Source organism: Tigriopus californicus, chromosome 6, assembly GCF_007210705.1.
Source record: "Tigriopus californicus strain San Diego chromosome 6, Tcal_SD_v2.1, whole genome shotgun sequence".
NCBI lineage: Eukaryota > Metazoa > Arthropoda > Copepoda > Harpacticoida > Harpacticidae > Tigriopus > Tigriopus californicus.
Window position 1 is genome coordinate 9,873,273 of NC_081445.1, and position 20,367 is coordinate 9,893,639.

Consider the following 20,367-nt stretch of genomic DNA (forward strand, 5'->3'; position numbering starts at 1 on the left):
ATATAATTGGAGATCTCATTGTTCCCGGGAATTCCCGGGACCAACGAGAAATCCTAACGGGACAATGGAACAAGTGTTTCAAAATCCAAAAAGGTGTCATACCGTGTACCTAAAACGCCCATGGAACATGTAGTCAATTGAAAATTGAACTATGAAAATTCACTCCTAATACCAATTTGGACCACGTGTTTGAATCTGGATCCGTCGTTTGAACAGATTAGAGTCTTGTTTGCAGGAGTTAAGCCTTACTTGTCGTCAAAGCAGTCATGTCCTCGGTTCCGAGTAAATTGTTCCCTCGTTCCCCCACTCAGCAAGCGGCCACTCAACTCTAAGTTCCAAGTTGGCCTCGATCCTCGAGCAATGCCTTTTCGCCATTTCTTTCTAGGCGCTTTCAAGGAACCAGTACTACTGAAGTTCCACCCGTTCGATCCCTACGTTCATTCACTCATACAATAGTAGTACAAAGTAGAAGGGAGCTCGCTCTCGTTGGAAAAATGGAGCTGCCAAGCACAGGCCGGGTAGAGTCTAGCAGGAACTTGGAACTTGGATCTGGATAAATGTCCCTAGTCTAAGCTGAGCCTCGAACGTGAAACTTGTGGACGGAATTGCTCTGCTATGTTGCCGAGGTAAGACACACTTTCATCGGTTTTGGAAGTACACCTTCAGGTTGGCGATCAAGATTGGTGGCTTATTAACTCGACTCACAAAGCTTTCTGGCTTTTAATAAGAAATATGGAAATCTGGGAAAGCGAGAGGCCATTAAAAAGGCCATTTCCGTTTTGGCGTAAAAATGAGCTAGAATGCGGAACATTTGGAGCAGCGGTGAAAGGAAAGTATGGAAGAGGATTGAAAACGGATCGGATCGTAAATGAATAGTTCTCTAAATGGTAGATTTGATTACCTTATTTTGGGAGGGCACTCAGTTATATTTCCCATTGAAGCTCTACTTTGAGGATCTAACCTTTGGATCGTGAGTCAGTTCTTTTACAAGGAGCAAGAGTTCCTATCCATCATAGATTGCATAATCAAATTATCCCCTCAGGAATGTGCTTCAAATAACTTAATTAGGATTCAGCCCAATTCCTGTTCGCACAAAGGCCTCGTTGCCTACTTTAAAAGGCTTTCTCAAACCAAATGGGACACCAAATACAGTTGTCCAATTTGACTCTTTCTCTGCCAGGTGGAATTTCTCTTCTTTCATTATTCATTGAATCTGGTTTTGTTTGAAAGTATTTCAACTCTTTGTGACCGTTTCAATGAGGAGGGCTTCAGAAAAGTTTTAATAAAACATGTTATGAGCGTCCTTGACGTTTTCCCTAGTCTTATGTTTAGTATCAACTGAAATAAGAAAGCAACGGAATGAACTGCTCATACAGATGATATTGAATGACAACAAACTTCACTTAAAAAGAAGTTAGAAAGGAGTAAGTTTTAATATGAAAATCAATCGATCAATAGTGGTTTAAAATACAGGAAAACTTTACAGAGATCTACAATTTTGCCGAATCCGTTTATCCATTTCAAACCTCAAATATATCGGTTTACACTCGTGTATCTCGGCATCAAGCATCAAAATCCAAATTTCAAGAGCCATAACACTACGTAGAATGTTGAAGGGTTGCACTTATTCAATATGGACGCCATTGACCTTCATCACGGCTTCAAGCATATGGCCACTAACTGGTCATTGTGGTCTTAAGCGAGCTCAAATTTGGTTGAGACGTTCAGTTGGTCCTTGCTACCAAAAAAAAATCAAACGGGTTCAAAACGAGGATCCACCGGATCTACAAGTCCTTGGGTGTCAGTACAAGCACTTTTTCTCGGTGCCAAGCAAGTTCTGATAGGCTAAAAGGCCTTCAACCTCTAAGGCCTGTGTACCTCAACCCCTTGGAGTGGGCTTCAATGCTGATTTAACAACCCAACTGAACGAGGACGACGGCAATTGTTTTCCCAGGGAAATGAATATTTGTGAATGATTGGTCCGAAATACTCCTTTAACATCACCCTGTTGAACGGCCAGCGTTGTAAAATTTGTCAACAATGAAGATTTGTTTTCCCTGAAAACCTTAGCAAACTTGGTTTCCATCTCATGCACTGGAGGATGAAATTGCATTTGAACAGCCTCTTTTCCATTATTGCAACAGTTGAGAGTTACTGTGAATGACGGTAGGCCCAGATCATCATCAATTGCTACCCAGATCGTGAGCCCCGATTATGGGGTCGTCGTCGATTTTGGCCTTGACGTCGTTGTTGCGGTCACTGGACCCAGGAATTCTAGCGACACTTCCATCATCATTTTTGGCTGGATAGTTTTGCCAATAATCCTGGTTATGATCGTTTCGGCGACTTCCAGGGGACTCAGCTGTTTTGCTCATTTTATATTTTCACCTTTGGTTGGACAACGACATTTCAAACTGGAAACCGAAAATTTTCGCCTAACCAGCTTGCGATTTTACTCTAGCAAAAAAAAATGAGTCTTTTTCGGTATTCAAGTTTTATAAATAAGTTTTATTGTTGTGAGAGGAAGGAGCCTTTGCATGCGTTTATCATCAAAACTTGGAATTTATTTTTTCAATCTAAAGAGTAAATACTCTTACTAAAAAGACCAACACTTATTTTTTTCGCTTTGAACTATTTGGAATGAATTTATAATCATATAATGCCAAGTATTGTCGAGAAAAATACTCGCATTAAGCAAAAATAACGCGTCGTGCAAGTGAGCAAAGACTCGACGCAAAATGCCTAAATTTTTCGGAAATTAGTAATTTTGTTTGAGAAAAAAAAAATCCCGATTTGCTATGTTATGGTTTTCTTCTGAAACTCGCAGATTAATGAAGGTTGTTGAAAGTCTGGCTCGCTTGTGAAGCCTACTCTTGGCTAAATGCTTTGTGCTGTGACCACTCTCATGTAACATGGCAATACCGATTCCTCGATGAGCTTTAATGGCATTTGGTCTAGTAACTCAGTTGGCGCCATAAGTCATAGCAACAAACTTGCCATGAGAACTTGGGTAGGAAAACAAAACAGTAACCAACAGGGACTGCCAGGAGCTCATTAACCCAACAGTGAACGCTAGTCCAAGCAACAAAAGATCCTGACCTCTGAGCGATTTAATTCTGTCACATGAACTTGCCATTCAAAATTGAATCGGTTTAAACTAGCACTCGAAATAATCAAGATCCAGGTTGATTGTGGTGAACGATAAAAAGCCTTCGTACACGTACACGGTGTGTCAAGAACTTACAAGGGCTAAAATTAAAATTGAAGTCACCACAAGAACAAATGGGAAATTCTTTAATTTGCACAGAAACATTCTCCCTTGAAGAGAAATCCGAGCAAGCCACGAAACTTTTGTGGTTGATTGAAATTGATAGATTTGTTTGGCAATATCATGCCCAAGTTTGAGTAGTTTTTTATATGTTTTTTTTTTTAAATAATAACAATTTTGCCTTCTATTTTCATCTATCTCTTCCAAAAGGTAAAACGAGTTGGCAATATCTTAAAATAGATCGCAGCCTTTAAAACCATGCAGTAAAGCTGGAATTAGGAAAATCATTTGCCCTCTGTTACCAGTATGACTGTAAATAAAAGGCAAGTAAATGGACGACTAAAGCGCTGAAAGTGCTTGAAAAATGATCAATAACTGGTGTGTAAAAGTGCAAATAAAATCCCGAAATGCACAAATTGTGTTGAAAATAAAAGCCATGAAAGACGAATTGGTTCAGAATGACTGAATTTGTTGGACTTTGCAACAAAGCATCATGTAAAGGTTGCTTCAGCCAAATTGCATTTTTTTTATAGTTGTCTTAAATTTGCACAATTGGTTGATCCTAACTCATATGACTTATTCTACAAAAAATACTATATAACTTATTTTACAAAAAATACTATTTTCCATGAGATCAAACAGATCTTGTCTTTTGTAATCAAAAACTCAAATTTCTATCAAAGGAAATTTAAAATCATACCAAAACTGAAATTGAATTTGTAAGGACAAACCCAGCCAAACTGAAACCCTTTTCATGGCCCTTGGGCGCCAGCAATCATATAACGCCCAAAGGGCCCTTGCTCAAATTATTTAGCAGCTTAGAAACTGATAAGTACACCTATGTAGTTTAAGAATTAGATGGCAAATATGGAAAAGATGCAAACATCTTGTAAACAGGATAATAGATGTAAACATGCAAAAAGAGGAATTTGCTGTTTTTTTTACAACCAGAACTATCAATGACAGATTTTGAAAAACAACTTTTTTTTATCAAAAAAAAATTATGATTTTACGGCCAAACAAGTTTATCTGACCAAAATTGACTCAAAACAATATGAAATTTGAAACTTGACCACACATATGTCACTGACGAGGCGTGGGAGTTTTTACGTTGCGCAAGAGTCGATAATTTTTTAGATCCGATTTGGTACCACAGGGGCTTCTTTCTACGAAGATTAGCCCGCACAAAATCCTTAATCGCGTCTTTGATGGCTAGTCAATATTATTGCNCTATCAATGACAGATTTTTAAAACTTTCTTTTTTATCAAAAAAAAACATTTTGATTTTACGGCCAAACAAGTTTATCTGACCAAAATTGACTCAAAACAATATGAAACTTGAAACTTGACCACACATATGTCACTGACGAGGCGTGGGAGGTTTTACGTTGCGCAAGATTTTTTAGTTTCTTTACCCTATCCATACGTAAACTGGCCCATTGAATCAATCGATAGGATCAACGCTGTTCTAACATAAATCCTTAATTTGCAATGAAAAATACACGTGCTAGCACAGATCCGATTTGGTACCACAGGGGCTTCTTTATACGAAGATTAGCCCGAACAAAATCCTTAATCGCGTCATTGATGGCTAGTCAATATTATTGCATTGATGCCTTGAACAAGTGCACCTTTCATTTATTGTCTGAGAATGTTCATTCAAGTCAGATATGACGACGTGACCATAAATAGCATAAAAGCCGAAGAGACATGGATACTTTTACCACTTCAGTTAGCATAAGGAATAATTGTTAATTGGATATGTGCGTAGGAGCAATCATGAGCTTCTAGGAACGAAAATAAACCATACGACATTTTCCATTTTTATTGTTATGATGAGTGGTCACTTTGACGGCCCTCTTCCTCCCTTTGTAACCTTTGTAACTGAGTGAAGGTACTTTCAGGACAGATTAAGCAAAAGCAATTAGCTTGACTTTCTCAAAGAGACTCAAGGTCACATTTGAGGATACACTGCTGGTTCTCAAGACCATAATTCATTTGTTCCATTAGCATAAATGCAGCTCAATTAAGCAGACTAAAAAAGACTCAGAATGGTATGCCATAGTGTCAACTTTTCATTTGATCAAGTTCAAATTTTTCAAAAGTTTTCAATTTTTTTTCTCAACGAACTTAAAAGAGATGTTTGGAGACAAGCACTTTAGACTCAGAAATTGAGGAAATTAGACGGAAAAAGGGAATTAAGTACGGATGAGACTAAGAGGACATTAGACATGGAGACTAAGTTATGGTATGATTTATCCGCTGACTTCATATCCACTTGTATCATTTTGGGCATAATTGGGCTAAAACGTTTCATTGGCTCATTTCTCACTGTTTTTAGAATGACTTTTTAGAAATTTAATGTAGTTGTAGGTGGATACAAGAGTGAAAATATCAAAATGTAGAGAAAGGAGAAGCAAAATTCAAATATGCCATTGGCGTGACCCTGACAACAACACCACTTCGATTTTTTGAAAATACTTTTGCAAATATGAGGTAAATTGATTATCAAATGCCAAACCAATATGCAATTTTCTGGGCTTCGTCTAGTTTTACATTAAACTCAAGAATGAATAAAAGAATCCTCTGAACACACTTCATTTTGATACTTGGTTAGCAATAAGTAACAGAACACTCAGGTTTTTTTTTCGACGGATCAACACAATCTTTTTTTTAACACAATTCTTCCAGACTTTACGAATAATTAAAATGAGATCTTACTTTGACGGATAAACTTTGTGCGAAAGAAATTATGGAAACAATTTTCCGTCGACCATAACGTGAAGTCGAGTCGCATAATTGAAATTTCACAAATAAACAATGGCCATAAGGAGCATGCATACAGAATTTGACCTTGACATTTCGACCTAATTTTCCAGTTGGCTTTGTGTCCACCGAAGTCTGATTTTGATTCGATGAAGTTTTGCAATTTTTGGCTTTCTTGGTTATCGACTAAATAAGGCAAACGTTTATCCAAAACACTTGCAACGAGGTCTCTTAGAGTTGACACAAGATTACAGTAAGGTAGTTTACTCAAAAATATGAGTTGATGCTTTTGTAAGTATGTAGCGCCATCTTACTTCTGCAGGATCAGGTGATCTCTTACGATTCCGATTCATGATTATGCAAATCCGCGTAACATGTCTGCTGTCATTTCATGGAAAGGAAAAAGGGGAAAATTCGCTTCGTTTCCTTTGATCTCACATAAGATTAAAGAAGACTCGTATTTTATTTTTCCTCTTCGTTTCCTTTGATCTCACATAAGATTAAAGAAGACTCGTATTTTATTTTTCCTCCTAACATTTTCCAAATTAGAAAGCAACCTCAATAGCTACAAACGTTATGGGTTATGGATAGGGCTGTAAATTAAAAGCAAACAAATATGACCCAGAAAACACTTCTCATATTCAAACGGATATCGAATCTTGGCTAACTCTGTCTAACTTAACACTCACTTTTTTAAGCTTGGATTGTCAGCTAAAATATAAAGGTAAATCTCAATCTCATGTTTGTACTCAAGTTGAGTTTTTTAATCAAATGGGCCCCGATCCATGTCATTCAAAGCCGCTAGTAGTTATTCAACAAAAGATATTTGTATAGCAAAAAATGGGAAAATATCAAAATAAAAAAAGCAAAATGAGGTGTTGACCTTATCTCAAAACCTTTGTTATGACGTCCATGTTATCGGAAAAATATGTCAATTAATAGTGTGTATAAGTTAACAACGTTAAGCATTTTTCGAGACCCCAGAATGATTGAACCGCCAGGAAATGCGCATTTAAGCGTTAATGGCTCATTCGTTCAAAGGAGAGTCTCAAGCCTCATTCAAGTAAATGAGGCTACTACGAACTCAATTATCTTAAAGGAATACTCTTACGGGGCCTTTGGTAATTATAAATGAGTGTACAAAAAGGATTTAGCTTTCAAAACGTTATCACGTCTATGTTGAAACACAAGCATGTAATTGTTCTTTCAGGGCTTGTTTCAGCATAAAGGGACCTTTTTGATCCATCCCGAATCTAAAGTTCTCAAATTCATTCTCATTTGGTTTAACGATGATTTTCATTTGATGAGTTAGCGTTGTATTAGTTAACAAATGGGTCATTATTAACAAAAAAAAATCAATTGAACCAAGTAGTCATCCGATCAGTTCCTCTTGTTTTTGATCCATTGTTTCAAATGTCCTAAGCTTCTCTTGTTTTGGTAAAGGAACCTTCAAGGCTGATTGGTCCAAAACAGACTTGCCAAGTTGGCAGGGATCATTATCATTCCAACGATTTTTCCTAAACAAAACAGGACTGTCGTATAGAATTGGGTTTTGTTTGCACAAAATCTTTCGGATCGCCAGAATGAAGACTTCCTTCATGGCGCCAAGAAATACCGAGTTCCGGCTCATCTGCTTGAAGGAACCGATGCTCCGGAAGGTTTATTTAGAATCCCCCAGAGATTTTGTAATGGAAGCTCCTAAATCATTTGAAATGCTCTCTGAAAGCCGGATCTTGTTGCTGAGTGATCTGGATAAGCCTGAGAAATTCCGTACTACCACTTAAGCAGTTCCTGTATTGGATCAAGAGGAGAGGTTTTTGGTAACGCCCGTACCATCGACCTTCGGACAAAGGGTTGACCTTGGGAATTAATCAAGGTCCATGACATGCCATATTGGAAAAGACTGTTGTCTCTTGACTCTAGTTTGGTCTGCTCTCGTCTTATAGCTGTTCTCGTGCTCGGATATCTATTTATGACGGCCAAATCGAGAGGAGGATTGAGTCCTTGCCAATAGCCAATGTCTGGTCCCAATGACTTTTTCGACACTCTAGAAGCTCCTTGTGTTGAACCGCAGGGCGAAATGTCCTCCTTGTCATCATCCTCATCAATGGCTGCGGAACAGATGATGGTGGATCCGGGGGGGAATGCCAGTGATGTCATTGGATACGCCCAAGATTTCGGATATTCCAAGGGAGGTCGGACCAAGTTTTCCGATATCCCCGTCAAGGATGTGGTGATAGTGTTCTTCATGTTGGCCCTTTGGCTGTATTCTATTATGCTCATCGTCCGGGCTTGGGCCAAGATCCATGTTCTGCCGGGTGAGTACCCTACCAATTTGGTTCAATATTGATATTGAAATATGCATATTTTAGTGCATTAACAATAATGATAATAATAATCTGTTAAATGTACGCAGATATTAAATCTTCTTGAAAGGATTCAAGGCACAAATGAAATTTTTTTTGATTGTTATATTTCAGACATTTTTCTTCTTTGTCGACTTGGTTTTATTTCTAATACTTAACAAGTAAAAAATTAGCAATGCAAGAAATGGTAGGCATTTCATGGCAGGCTCATATTAAGCAAATGATTTAAGGAAATATAACGTAACTGCAGCAATAAACTATTCAGTGTTGATAAGGTCTGAAGCAGGCATCAGTATTTTCATCCATGGTATTTTTCTTAAAGCTTGAAGAAAACTTCGTTGTTGGTTTTATAAATGTAATGTCAAAATATGAACACAGAATTTTTGTAACACTTCAAAAATCGTGTATTACCAAAAAGAGCTGATTTTTTTATGATTTAAAAAAAATGCAAGTTTTATATTAATGCATTTTGATCCCCTTGGAAAACCATTTGATAGGATTTCAGTTACTTATCAAAAACGTTGATGTCTTCTTGATTTTGGAACTAGAGAAAAAAAGCTAAACACATCAATTCAAACCAAATGCCTGTTTTTTTTTCAAAATAGGGAGCAAGCATATTTTGTGTTAAAAATGTTCTTTATCAAAAATCTTTTGTCTTTGTGTTTGAATTCTACACCGCTTTAAACATTCCATTCTCTCTCAAAACGTAGTAGGTATATCCCCGTTGTTTCGAGCAAAACATGCTTCGGCAGACTCAACTTTTGTAAAAGGGCTGCGGAAATGGGTGGAGACCAAACATGGGTGTAGCCATTTATTCAACGGCAGTTACTTTCCTGGCATGAAGGTCTGAAAAATGAGGCTTCAGGAAAGTCAAAATGGCAAAGACACCCTTGACGAGTTCGCCTTTTCAACAGAAAACCGAGGGCCTTCCAAAGCTTCGTTTCAATCAAGAGGGCTTGAAAGGGCAAACGAATTTAAGTCATTACCATGTTCATAGACTCTTTGAAATCTGAACTTGGACAAGCTGAATGTAAAAAATGTGAGACCCATCAAATACCCAGGTTTCTAATGTGATAACGGGTTTACAATGCGTAATGTTGATTTCAAAAAAGAATTAAAAGTCAAAATTCAATTAGCTTAAATCAGCTTTTAATTCATTGATGAATAGTCATTAACCAGTCATTAACAGAGAGCCCTTAAATGAATTTGCCAACAGTAGCGGTTAGTTTTCTTTGAGTTGAACAGAGTCAAGATCCTAGCCATGAAAAACGGTTTTCTTAAAAAAAAAGACATTTTCCAAGCTTGTTTAAAAACTGGCTGGCTGCTGGCATGGTTCATGGTCATGGCTTAGAAGTATCATTTACCCACTCAACATAATGCATTGGACATGCTCATTGAAGTTTCCATTATCTTGGAGGCCTTGATGACAACCATTAGCGGATAACTAGGCTTGTGTCAGCCTGTATGTCTCCAAATCATTTGCTTATCTCTAAAAAGGCACTTCTTTTACTATATGGGAATGTGGGATAGTTTGCTACATTCAAACCAGGGGCAATGACAGTTTAACTATTTTTTTGTCCTTATGTTGATTTCAAAGCAACCTTATCTATGTAACTTCGACGAATGGAAATAGGAGGAAAGGCTAATCCGTTGCAAAGGCCACTCGTAATAGGCGCCAAAATAAGGATATGTTAATTTAGTCAAGATTGTATCACCAACCTTGAATGTCTGGTCCTTGGACTTCAGACGTCGGTCTTGGTCTCAACGGTCCCTTAGAGCTTCATGGTCGTTACTAGATTTCTAAGAAAGTAGGCCTTAAGAGAGGTTGGGGCTTGTTTATCGATGCCTAGAGAAGAACTAAAATCTTTTCAGATCCAATTTGGACTTGAGCAGGTATAAGTACAATTATAAATCAATGAACGAGCAAGACGGTTTTTTTATCAATATTAATAAAATAAAACAGTATGAGTCCGGAACCTTTCTTAAAATTCAGCGAAAGTTTAGTCCTAACTCGCACCAGTATTAATATCCGAGTTTTGAGGATTCCGACAAACTTGCACCCATGTGTGTTTACGAATAACCCACTCATTTCTAAATCAAGACTTTCTTTTTAAACCGGAAACTTTCTTCATTTGAATTTTTGAGCGTTACAACATTTTCTAACATTGATCAAGAGAAACTCCTTCTCCGCCTTGTCAAGCTATCAACATCAAAAAATGGACCATGCATTACGGTCCATTGCTCGTTCTGTCCATCACTGTCGATTTTACTACGGTGTTCCCCCTTCTGGTTCATTGCATTAGCTTCTAGTTCCAATGAACTAATGGCATCTCCTTCACGATCTCCTTTTTCTCGACGACTCGAGTTCATTATGTTATCGTTACTGGCTAGATCCGTTCCTTAATCTCAAGACCCAAATTTAGGCCAGATCTTCCTGGTCTATAAAATAAATAATGTAATCATGGAAGATGGAATTGGCATGACCTATATAGTCGTTTTGGAAAAGCTTTTAGTGTTAGGGGTTAATGAGAGAGAACAGGATTGTAACGGACGGAAAAGAAAATTTTTGCTTGATGGAACGCGTCGTCATTTAATGTTGATTAATTTGCTTTAAAGCTTGTTTTTGAACGTTTTACATCACCAAATCCCATATAATTTTGCTTTCATTGATGCACGGCTAATAAATAATACATTGTGCAGTACATTTAAAAAATGTGATTGATGATTGTTGTAGTTAATAGCTGTAATATGATTTGAACCAGGTTAAAATAAAATCGTATTAAAGCCTTAAATTCATTAACAAATATTGAAAATGGAAAATTTAATGTTATTAGCGCAAGATGCAAAGAATTATTTCCATTATTACGATTGAAGATAAAAACACTTGCAATTTGGTTTTACTATTTTTTTGCTCGATCACAGGATGGCAACTTTAATTTTATAAAAGGCAAGAGATTTGTGTTATTTTATAGCCCATTTTTGAAATCATTGATCTCGGTTAAACGTCCACCTTTGCTAAAAAAAACCTCCAAATTTCAATTCACTTTATTCACACCGTTTGTGTACGTGTAAAATACTGAAATAGTACTAACATTTATCCCAAGTAGTGTTCCCTCAAACTTCCATAGCAAAAAGAAAGATAAGACAAACTTCCAAAAACAATTCCGAGTGATTAGCATACCATCCAACAAAAATATTTATAAAGCCAAGGTATTATTTTTTCCGAAAGATTGTACGACAGGATAAATGTCGTGTCTCACAACGAGGTTTGGTCACTGATTCTGTTCTAAAGGAAGGCTTCCTGTTATCTTGGCCAACTGGGTCTATTCCATTCGGAGTTGCATGTTCGATTCTTGGCCCTGATCCGAATTCAATGCAAGGAAAGAGGCTGATTTCCTATTCAAAACTTGAAGTGCTGACTCCAAAAGCGAAGGCTGACTTCATTACAAAAAGTTTGGCTGATTTTTCACAAAGAGGAGCCTTCTTCAAGAATGAGCCTTAGTCTTGGGCTAGACATGCACATAAATTGCCTCCGTTGCGTTTCTCGCACCCATGAAGACCGAAAGTCATGTCTTCGTATTGAGAAAACATGACCTTTAAGGGCGAAGGTTATTGACTGCTCAAACTAGGAGCTGTCAAGGCTCACATGCACAAAGAAAGCGCTTGAGCAGAGTGTTTTCGAAAAGTTTCAAGAGGACTTTGTTCATCCTGGACGTGTTATGATATTGTAGAGTAAATGGAACTTGTATTACTTTAAAGATTACCAAATTGTTTCAAAGGAGAGATCATGACTCGTATTCGTAAAAAATAATTCGAGTGTTCTTTGAATTTAATGTTATTGAATCGTTCCTGTAGGACCTCGAAAGCCTTGGACCTGGCCGATTTAGAAAACATGAAGCAATTCATGCCTTAGAAATTGGCTAGCTATCTTCAAAGAACTGTTAAGTATAAAGATAGAGCATTTGAGTAAGATGTCCCCGAAACCGTTTGAGCGGGACTTCAAAAATTCTGGACGAGCAAGAATGAGATAATATTCAAGCTATCAATACTTTAGAATCAGTCAAATCATGTTATTAGGATACGTTTAAGAGCACTTGATCACAGAAACGACGACGTTCAAAAAGTACATTTAACTGCCTTAACATTTATTTATAGTCAAACATAAAATGTGAGTTTGATTTGTTGGGTGTGTAATTTTAATGAAACTTCGAGGTCTATGAATTTTTTTAAATCAAATGTTCAATATTCAAATGGTCTTCAACCTATTTAAAAAAAAGACGCAGACGATATTATTCTTATAACCCGACACTAAGGTAGTTTTTCGTTTGAAATTTTAGCTTCAAAAAATACCAACATAGTTTGATTCTGTTGCTCCCACTGTTTTGTCGCTGAATCAATTTGTACTGGCTTTTTAATTGAACTACAAGACAAGTTAAACGTTGTCTAATGAATAAGTCTTTGAATTAGCAGGTACAGTTTTCATGTCCAAAGCCATGTTGCGCCAAACAAAGTTTCTGAAGTATGTCTAACAAGGCCAAAGTGCCGACAAAAACTACCTTGAGAAAACATGTTCCCCAACTCCATAGAAAAACTACCTTAAGAAAGCTCCTCGTGGAACAAGGAACATATTATCGATCGCTCACCACATTATCCGACTATTTAAATGAGCATGTGGAAACTGCATAGGAAATAAGAATTGAAAATCCATCCCGGGGAAGGATTAATGATTCATTCCCAAGGGATCCCAATGATTGCATGTTCCACTTTTCCAGATTCAGCCAACAATATTGGAGGAAACATGTGGAAATTTGTGATGGAATATCTTCAGAAGAAGAGGAAAGGCGCGAATGGAAGTCTCAATGACACGAAAAGCAATCCCAGAACGAGTATTTCCTCTTCGAAAAGGGTATGTTCCATCTGGTCCAAGGGGGCTAGAGAGCTCAATTGACCTCCAAAAGGGTCCATCTATTTCAGGAGGACTCGATGATTCCATTCACAGAGGGACAAGTGCCTAGTCACCCGGACAAGTGTATCATTCAAATGGAGGAGACACACCTGGGAGCAGAAAAGGAACGAAAGGAGTCAATAGACTCGGTTACGAATGGAACTTGTTTCCCAATTCAAAGGGTAAATATTTGGGCTGCATTATATTTCTATTCCAAGTACTAGATGGTTATCTATTGGTTTACTATGAATCGTAGAGTGGTGTTCCTTTTATCCGTTATTCACGCCAACTCTTGACTTTCCATGTCCATGGGGGTATTTCTGTTAAGGTTGTTCCATTTGTAAATAACATTTGAATGGGATAATGGATATGTAGGGACCTTATTTTCCTCCATTTTTGGGGTAAATGACATGGTGAGGCAACTTGAAGTCGTTTATTAACATGCAAGACAGCTTTTATGTGACTGATACGTCCGCAATGCTCCAGAGGAGGACCTAGAGCTTATTATATCTCCGGCGTTTTTTTTTCAGGCAACAATATTGTTCTTTTTTGTCATTTTTGAGGACATTCATCGCTGTGAAGGCACAATTTTAAATTGAGACAGACGCTCTTATATCGCTTTGGGAAATGTCTGCTCTTTTCAATGACAATGCTATTTCAAATTGAAAATGGATGTCTACTAGTAGGGTCCTACATATATAAGGACCATAAGAAACGAAATTAGAACCGGATTAAGAACTCAGGTCTTGAGAAGGACCACAGTGTAACGAGACCGTTCCAAAATGATCCATTATTCTGGGTCTAAAATTGGACCTTCAGCAATATTCTGTAGAGTAAAGTCCAAGAGGGACTGGCATGTGTAATAACCTTCTCCATTACGGATAAGATAAAACATTGGTGCGCTCTTTGGTATTTTACAGGAGGATCTGACGAGCTTCCAAGTGTCCATTCACTCTCAGGAGAGGGAAGAAGAGGATTCTTACTCACATCAGGCTATCTATCCACACCCTGTGGCCCAAGATCCAGAAGGAATCTCTATCGAGGCTGTTTCATCGGATGAGGCCAATACAATAACCGATAAAGGGATCATAATCAATTTCAATCAAGACGGGACAGGATGTAGTGGTCACCCGGAACTGCCTGAACCATACTCAAACCCCAGAGCAGAGCCGGAAGAAACGGACACAATCAAGGCCCGGGAGCTTGCACAGAACCCTGGGCCTCAAACAGAGCCTTTCTGTGGCGGCGGGCACAAATCAGGATCCAGGCTACTGAAGCACACGTGTTCCAATCCTTCCTTCAGTGTGTCTAAAGATTTTGAAATTAGCCCTGAACTGGTGGAGCGTCTCACATCCCATGAAGTGGTCAATTTCCATTCCAACCCTTCTGACAATACCTCGCACAATCCATCCCTTCCCTACGAGACCACCATGTGATTTGGAGGGTGTATGCAGCTTTTCAATATATTTTCCCGTCACCCTGAAAATACTTCCTGACTTGCACGGATCATTGTTGTTTATTTTGTTTTGGTCCAAAATATGCCATCTAGCCAAGCGAATCCTTAGTCTTTGGGCCCAGGTAACGGCGATTCGGTGGATCCACTCCGTAATAATGAGGTCTCATGACGTAAGACGAATATTCCTACTAATAGGAATGCCAGGATTCCAATAGAGAGATGATAAAGCATTTTTTGCGGCGGGTCTGCGTACAAATAGAATTCTGAGGACGTACAAAGGCAGACCGCCGTGGTAAGGGCTGCTAAAACCTTGGGTTTGGGCAATAACTTGTCAAGTGGGCTAAAGTTTGAGCCCTTATGCCTGTCCCCTATCAAGATAAAATTGTAGATAAGCCTAAGCCCAAGATTTAGAATGCTGGCCAAAACGAACCCGGGTGGTCCAAAAACCTGACTCAATCCAAACACACTCGTAAAGTAGATCACTGTTACCGCCCCCATGGCCTTGTTGTAGCGTTCCAGTTGCCTCGAGGTCAGGGCATTGAGGACGTAGCTCTCACTGGTGACATTGACACCCAGGAGAAATATGTAGACCATGTGGAGCTTAAGTAGAAGAGGGCCAGATCCTCTGATCAAGAGGTCTCCCGCATAAATCCACAAGAGAGGATGGGAATAAGGAATGCCAAAGACCACGAAAATGCATCCGATCAACGTGAGTGTCTTGAGGAGGAGATGCAGATGTTTCGTGGGCAGGGCCTCTTTCACCCGGTCGGCCAGTGGTTCGCGAGTGACAGTTTGACTGAAATATAAATGGGTGCTTTCCTCCATTTTCACGTAGAACAACTTCAGTGGAACGGCCATGAAGTTCTCAATGGCTCCGTAGATCCCTTGGTCAGGAATGGACATTAAATGGAACCCCACAAACATGTACTTTTCTCCGTCCATCAAAGCCTGTCGGAATATGCCTTGTTTGATTAGATTCCAGGATATCTTCCATCGGTCCTGGTCAATGGCAAAGTTCCGGAAATCCGGGAAGAACTCTCCAATAGATTGAAATGGGATCGCATCAGGCTCATTGACAGATGTCGTCCTCTCCATGAGATCGTTTTGCTTTCTCAGCACGAACCAAAAGTAAAGTACGTGCATCAGGAGAAAGAGGATACTTCCAATAATCGACGTGATCCCACTCCAGATTTGACGATCCGAATAATTAGAGACGAAGGTGACCACCAAAATGTTGCTTAGCGGTCCACAAATAGCCCAATACATGTCAACGGCCGACCGGAATTTCACATGTAGGTAGGCTTGTCCAATCACATGGAATGGCTCTGCCGCCAGAATGAATAACAAGTTGACGGTCATCAACAGAATGGACCACTTGTATTGAGTGTAGTACTCTTCGGGGGGCTGTTCCAATACGAAGATCCAAATCAAACCGAAGAAACACGAAAACACCAAACCAATAGGCAAAGTCAACCATATGAGGTTGATAATTCCTGAAAGAGTAGGTAACACACTGACAACTCTCATTTTGTGATGCAGAGGTTTTCTCTTGGCTCACCTTGCCATTTCTGGTCGGGAGGTCGACTTAAGCAGGCTTTTCGAAATGCTTCTCGACTAAGGAACAAAAGTGTGTCGAACAACAACTTTTGACGCACTCCAAGGCCCAAAAGCTCTTTGGTTTGAAGCCTCAGAACGTAGGCCTCGCCCACGAGACTTGCTAAGCGGATGAGTATGCAAGATCCTATTGCTAGAAAAGCACTTTCAATGCTCTTGGACAGCACTTGAGTCACCATGTCTGAAAAGGCAGGGGTATAAATAAGACCATTCAATATGGGCGGTTCATTAAGGAGAATTTTGGCATAGTTCGACTTGAGGTGTGGTACGAGTAATCATGGACACTTAAGAGCGTAGTGTCCTTGGAGTAATTAACGTCTATGAGACGATAGTCGAGCAAGATAAACGAGCAGACTTTTAGGTTGCACCGTTCATTTGTCTTTCCCTTTTTTTGTAGAAGTGCACATGAATCGTATTTGTGCATTGTAAAACGATATTGACTTAATAGAGTGGAAAAAGAAAAGAACAAGTGCCTTTCTCGTTCATTGGAGAATATAATTGATATTAACAAATTAGTTCAAAAGATTATGTTAATATTGAACCAATTTGGATCGTCTAATTTCAAAACGAAAGAAAAAAATGAAAAATATATGTGTCATTAAAAGTGATTTTTACACTCAGATATGTTAACGTTTTTTTGAATAACCAGGCTTTCAAATGGGAAAGCTTCTTTTAATTCAGGGTGATACAGGTTTTGCATTTTACATTTGTTCCCTTTTGCGATGATAAAAATGACGTTACAACCACTTTCTTAAAATCAAGGCTGAAAATCAATGTGACAAAATGTTTACCAAAAATGATTCACGGTCAAAAAGGCACAATCTGGGGAAAATAGTTGATATGTGACACTGTGGTAATAACTAGCAGAATATTGGTTGCTCTTGAAAATCTAAACAATTAAGTTTGATGCTAGACTTTTCAGCAAAACATCTTTTCCAGGTTCAAATATTCACAACCAAAAATATATGATTGGCCGTAAAGTTTCACACCCAGGGCTCAAGAATGGATTAATATTTTTTTTTACTTTTATAAATAAAATGTTTGATTATAAAAATGATACAAAAATTAAATTATGAATAAAAAGAAGAATTTGGTCATCCAACTATTTCAAATGGAACAAAGTTCAGTTTGAATAAACTAGGTTGCCTTAATTGTACTGTTTTAATTGGTCCCCCAATGCAAAATGATAGTCAATGGCTATTTCTTAGACATTGACATGGCTTATAACACGGCCTCGAATTTTCACCAGAGCCCTTAGTTTTAGAGAAATCGACTTATGTCAAACATTAGACCTGTCAAGCAGCCCAAACGAATAGAATAAGAACCATGCCTGATTACTAAATACAAATAAACATGAAATACCTTAATTAGAAAACGTTAACGGCCCATTGTGTGAGCTGGGGAAAACCATTGCAGGTGATATTTTGTTAAAAGGAGCTCAAGAGCTGTATTATAGTTCTACCATACCCAATTGAACATGAATTTGCTGGATACTCGATCAAAAAATGTCCTCTGATGTGGATAATGTAGACCATTTTTGTGTGTAGCATTGGACGTGGAAGCCAATTTATTATGGAATTTCTTAAGAAGAGCAATTGCCTAATTTCTGTACTCTGTTGTTCTGCCATCAAGATATCAGTAAGACCAAACATAGTTTGTCCAACTTTTCTGATTTCGAATAAAATCATAGGATCGAATTGTGACCATACATATCCGGATACTCGGGCAACTCAAACTTACAATGGATTCATTCAAAGTTATAAGATATTTCCTTGGGAGATTTTTGTAAGGAACAAACAGTTTTGAGGGCATTTGTTTGTATACAAAAGCATTTATTGATCAATGATTGTGTTAAAGGGCCTAATAAGGCATTTGCATGTTTTTTTAGCAACCAACTTATTAGCTATGCCTTACTTTCAACTCTCATATAAGAAAAAAAGGATTTTTACTTATGTTTTCTTTCAAAAATGCTTTTACAAGCACCAACTTGTTGGCCTTTTCATGAAAGAAGTACTGTCATACATCGAACTGGTTGGGACTAAAAGGAAAAATTACTACAGTATGGAGTTTCTTCAAGCCTCATTTTTGTAAACTTCAAGACAAGAAGAAACAATCGCGGTTTTCAATTTGTTTTTCTTACGAAGGGTAGTGTATTGCAGTTTTTTATTCTGCACTTTTAAAGAACCTTTATGAAAGTGAAAAAATAGTGTTTACCTTCCTGGCATCAAAAAAGTAAATCATTGATCTTGGCAACAACTTGAGGTATGTTTAGGTTTCTTTATGGACAGAAATGCTTTTAAATTGACTATAAGTCAATTGGCATTATGATTTGAACTGCTTTCGCAGATGCTATTTTATAAATTTACCCCCTTAATTTTTTAACAAAGACAAGCCCTAGAAATCTTGCCTCTTGAGCAAAGACTGAATCACAAATTAAAACAACCGTGTGTAATATCCAAGACAGCTTGGCAGGAGTTAAGTTTAAATCCAATATTGACAAGGTTATGGCCAAGGCCAAATGTTCTAGAGCAAAGGTCACAAAGCAGTTCCCAAACATCAATCTCAAATGTAATCGCCTTCAATTCTAAAGTTGAAGAATACAATGCATCAATGCTCAAACAGTATCAAAATAATAAACTATCATGGTGAATGCAAAAACCTTTTCAGCACATATTTTGATCTGATAGTTTTGGAAACCTATGGGATACGCTATTGGAAATACAAATTTTGTCGGTTTGGAAAAATTGGCAAGTATTTACATGTTTGAAGAAATTGCCATTACAGTTGTTAATTTGTTCTCAAAAATTATTGACTTCTTTAAATAGCGGCTGCCTTAAGATATCAGCACAAATTTTGGGAGGTCACTGGGGTACTTTTCAAAACAGAAGACATGCTAAAAAAAAGCTAAGAAGCGAGGTGCACAATTGAAAAAAAATAATTCCAAGGTTCCAAAAGTCTTTTGTAAAATAGAAGATTCTAAAGTAGGAAAAACAAGTCCAAAAATGTTTTGTTTTTTCCCGCTAAAAGACCATTTTTAAGCATGTTAATGACTAAAGCTCTGACAAAGTATTAGATTGCAATGCTGCAAGAATCATTCCTTTCATGGATAAACGAACTGGAACTCTAATTTGATACCTTAACAAAAAAATATGGTGCCTCAAAAGTACGAGTGACCTTCGAAAATTGGATGGTGACGTCATCGACCCCAAGGTCCCAAAAACGGTCTTCACCGAAAAAATTACCAGTCTCTTCATTCACATATTTTTCTTCAAATTTAAACTCAACTAAGCAGATATCATGCTTCGCGAATTTAAGTCTATTTAAAAATAATGTGTCAAAAATGAAGATAATCATAATAAAAAACTAGGCGCAAACAAAAAAAATGTTAGGTCTTTCTATTCCATCTGCCATCATCTCAAACTGCCCTATTCCTTTCAACCAGAAAGTTGATGTGTAATCTTGTCAATCTAGTCCTCGCACTCTGCCAGCCTTTAAACCACGTGGCTCAAGTTGGCACCATCCTTTCTTCTTCATGAGGACATTGCAGGGTTATTGGCAGCTTTAAAACACGCACACACACCATCGCACGCGTTTGAACACAAGTATTATTATTGGTTCTCTTTTGCACTGAATATCAATTGTAACGAGATTGCTGAATTAATGGTTACCTTTACTGTTAAAGTGGGTTCGTCTCCGCAATGGATGGAGGTTGTAAAATCTTCAATGACACCGTAGGGATTGAAAGCCCTCCATGAACATGACTGCTAGTTGTTCTTTCAACTGTACACGTTGGTAAAAATGCAATTTGAATCGGGATTCTTCCCATTCTCTCACTTCTGCACTTGAAACCGGAGTTTTTGGTGACGGACTGATGCCGTTCAGCCAGCTGACTGTTCCGCTTCAGTGAAGGGATAAATGTAATGGTCGGACGCCACAATGAGGATCAAAGTGA

The 20,367-nt window shown here is 38.1% G+C and overlaps 2 protein-coding genes across 4 annotated transcripts; one reads left to right on the forward strand and one right to left on the reverse strand.

Moving 5' to 3' along the window:
- Window positions 1-386: 386 nt before the first annotated feature.
- Window positions 387-14,836, forward strand: LOC131882767 (uncharacterized). 2 transcript variants are annotated; one of them, XM_059230019.1, is made up of 5 exons: window positions 387-626; window positions 7,981-8,352; window positions 13,179-13,306; window positions 13,375-13,527; window positions 14,266-14,836. In XM_059230019.1, exons 2-5 carry the CDS (start codon window positions 8,052-8,054, stop codon window positions 14,779-14,781), a joined length of 1,098 nt encoding a protein of 365 aa, XP_059086002.1. In that variant the 5' UTR covers window positions 387-626; window positions 7,981-8,051; the 3' UTR covers window positions 14,782-14,836. The 2 variants fall into 2 exon arrangements, with proteins under 2 accessions (XP_059086002.1, XP_059086001.1); XM_059230018.1 differs by having other exon boundaries at window positions 389-626; window positions 13,173-13,306; window positions 14,266-14,835.
- LOC131882764 (protein RFT1 homolog) lies at window positions 14,717-20,281 on the reverse strand. 2 transcript variants are annotated; one of them, XM_059230014.1, is made up of 3 exons: window positions 20,084-20,281; window positions 16,360-16,596; window positions 14,717-16,294 (listed from the first exon to the last, which is right to left on the reverse strand). In XM_059230014.1, the coding sequence occupies exons 2-3, from the start codon at window positions 16,592-16,594 to the stop codon at window positions 14,907-14,909; spliced, it is 1,623 nt and encodes a 540-aa protein (XP_059085997.1). In that variant the 5' UTR covers window positions 16,595-16,596; window positions 20,084-20,281; the 3' UTR covers window positions 14,717-14,906. The 2 variants fall into 2 exon arrangements, with proteins under 2 accessions (XP_059085997.1, XP_059085998.1); XM_059230015.1 differs by lacking the exon at window positions 20,084-20,281 and having other exon boundaries at window positions 16,360-16,801.
- Between the last annotated feature and the right edge of the window lie 86 nt (window positions 20,282-20,367).